Source organism: Cicer arietinum, chromosome 3 (assembly GCF_000331145.2).
Source record: "Cicer arietinum cultivar CDC Frontier isolate Library 1 chromosome 3, Cicar.CDCFrontier_v2.0, whole genome shotgun sequence".
Classification (NCBI taxonomy): domain Eukaryota; kingdom Viridiplantae; phylum Streptophyta; class Magnoliopsida; order Fabales; family Fabaceae; genus Cicer; species Cicer arietinum.
Window position 1 is genome coordinate 73,300,239 of NC_021162.2, and position 2,842 is coordinate 73,303,080.

Consider the following 2,842-nt stretch of genomic DNA (forward strand, 5'->3'; position numbering starts at 1 on the left):
TCCAGTTAAATCCCCAAATGCTGATATTCAAGATTTGGCAATTATTGCTCTAAGGGTTGCTGCCAAAAACGCTTCTGGAATTCTCACCGACGTGAAAATGTTGATTGATGATGCTGATTTAGACCCTGAAGTTCAACAAGGTTTGGCTGATTGTAAAGAAACTATTTTGGATGCTGAGTCTCAACTTGAAGACACTATTGCTGCTTTGTTGGTTGGATCTCATGTTGATGCTCAGACATGGTTAAAGGCTGCTTTGGCTGCTATTACAACCTGCGACGATTCTATTCCTGGTAGCGATGATGTTTTGTCTGTGAAAAGTACTAATTTCCGCAAACTTTGCAACATTGTTGTGGCTATTACCAAGGCATTGCCAAAACAAACCGTTGAGATGTAAATCGATTGATGTTTGGGATGTTTTATATGGATCGGTGCTTTTCCTTTTTTTAATTTTCATATCCTTGTGAAAAGTTTATTTGAATCTTTAGTGATTCTACTAATAAAAGTGTTGTCCTTTTATTATTTTTTTTGGTTTTTGTGTTTCTTTTGTTATGTGATAACTGATAAAGAATGGGGGGGCAAAAAATTTAGATGAATGCAGAACAAAACAAGCTAGAGAACTTGCCTTAATAATAATAATAAAATAAACTTTTTTATTTAGTTAACAATAACTATTAAAAACAACTAACAAATTATTCAGATTCATTAAATAACCTCTCATATATAACTATCAGATATAAAAAAATGTAGTTGAAACGGACATCATTAAAAATGGTTACTCAAAATTCTCAATCAAGATTAATCATCAGCAAATCCAGTAAATATTTCACATCAATAATATACTTAAAAAAAATCAAATAGGTTTTAGATTTTGTTTTTAATTCTCTCAAAATCACAATATATTTTTTAAATGTCACATATACTCAATCACAATAACTTGAATCTCCAACGGTAGCTATAGTGTTCAACTTCTTTGAAGAAAGATAGATAGAAGAGCAAGTGGGAGGCTTTGTCAACAAATTAATATGACCCACACAGTAATCAAATGAAGGATATTTTCACTTTGACATATTCATTGATTCATAAATGATTGAAGAAGTCAAAATCAGCCGATGATGCATAAAAATAAAATCCTCATCACAAACTGCTCTTAAGTTATTTCTTTATTATAAAATAAAAAAAAAATGACATTAATTTAATTAAATGAAATGAAACAATATGCCGGCTTGATGATGTACAAGTATTGGTACATTATATATCAGTAGTGTACACAAGCGATCGCCAACTTATTTAAGTAATTAGAGAGGAATTTAAAGAAATGTAGTAATAATTACAGTGTCTAATTAAATTAAGGTATTAGTATAAGAAACCCCTGTCTGAGGCAACCAATCATCACCAAGCAAGAAATTTGCCACAGTAAAATTAGCAGCATCGGTGGCATTAATCACATGATAACCTTCCCACGTCACTCTCCCATCAGTGTTAGAGCCTGGCCCACTATTATTAAACTCAGCATAATACAATGTAGTTAATGCAAAATCACCATCCCATGCACGCCAACCAGAAGCATCAACCACATTATCTATAAATGTTTGCATATAAACTGTTCTGGAATATGCCTTCCACGGTCTTCCCAAATAAGTCGCAACACCACCATCACTAGAAGCCAAATCATCAGAAGCTTTAATCGTACAATTGTGAATTGAGGTACCCGTATCTTGATTTGGATCTGTTCTACCCTGTGCAGTGATTGCGTTGAATTGTCCACTCATTGGAAGACGAGGATAAAGATTGCAATTTTGGAAAACAACCTTGGCGTTTCCAAATATGAAATCAACTGTGCCGTAGATGTCACATTCTCTGTAGAATTGTCTAAGGGAATGTGTGTATAATGTATCTTGGTACCCTTCAAAACTGCAACTGTAGAATGTGGATAAATCTGCTCCGTTTCGAAGTGCCACTGCTTGGTGCTTTACTGCACCTGCTGTGTTTCGAATGGTTATGTTCACACCCACAAATCCTTGTCCAACCACAGCTGCAACATTCATAAATGCTTCATCAGATAAATTTTCTACAGTAATATATATTGATTCATTAATAATGAAATTGAAAATGTATAATTACCAAATGTTGGGGAGCCGAAGGTAGTCCATCCATCAATAACACTATGATTCCCTGTAATAATAGTCTTGTTGATACCATCACCAATCATCATCAAATACGTTTTTTTCTTATCAATAGTAACATACTCTTCATAAACACCAGCCGTAACATAAATCAAAAAGTATCCATCACTAGAAAGAGATTTATTCGGAGCAGCAGCAATAGCATCATTAATCGTCGTAAAGTTTCCACTTCCATCTTGACTAACTGTCACAATATTACTCACCACAACATCATCACCAACATCAGCCTGTAGAAGCTTTCTCCGACTAACCGACTCGTAAATTGCACGTGTCCTACTCGACATTTTAAGCGGTAAACGCCCGTTTCGAAATCCTTTATTTGAATGATTATGAAACGAGGTTTTTGTTTTTGTTTTTGGAACCCAACCTTTAGTAAAGAAATCAAGTGAGAGACTAAAGAGTTTGGTGTCGTTAGAAAGTGGGATTGTGAGTCCGTTTCTAAAGCTAAAAGCGGAAGAAGTGTCTTTAAGACCATCTAAACATGTTTGTTGGTTTGTTAGAATGGCACTAAGCAACGTTTGAATGTTGTCGGCTTGTAAATTGGGAAGAAAATTAGTTGTTTTGTTAACGGTTTGAAAAGAACTTGTGAGGAAATCAAAGTTGAGATCGCTAAGCGATTGGCAATCTTGAAGTGCACGTATAGCAGTGGTGGAAAGAGT

The 2,842-nt window shown here is 34.6% G+C and overlaps 2 protein-coding genes across 2 annotated transcripts in view; one reads left to right on the top strand and one right to left on the bottom strand.

The window, feature by feature from the left end:
* LOC101489391 (putative invertase inhibitor) overlaps window positions 1–519 on the top strand; it is an 849-nt gene extending 330 nt beyond the window's left edge. Inside the window, 1 exon segment of the mRNA XM_012714112.3 lies at window positions 1–519. This exon segment is cut by the window's left edge and continues 20 nt beyond it. Coding sequence (XP_012569566.1) covers window positions 1–394 — 394 coding nt within the window. The 3' untranslated portion in view covers window positions 395–519.
* A 623-nt stretch (window positions 520–1,142) lies between these two features.
* The window catches only part of LOC101489717 (probable pectinesterase/pectinesterase inhibitor 7), a 3,063-nt gene continuing 1,363 nt past the window's right edge, over window positions 1,143–2,842 (bottom strand). Inside the window, exons 2-3 of the mRNA XM_073365797.1 lie at window positions 2,122–2,842; window positions 1,143–2,032 (exon numbers count right to left, since the gene is read on the bottom strand). The exon at window positions 2,122–2,842 is cut by the window's right edge and continues 1 nt beyond it. Of these exons, the coding sequence (XP_073221898.1) occupies window positions 1,341–2,032; window positions 2,122–2,842 (1,413 nt within the window). The 3' untranslated portion in view covers window positions 1,143–1,340. The remainder of the gene's footprint in view (window positions 2,033–2,121) is intronic.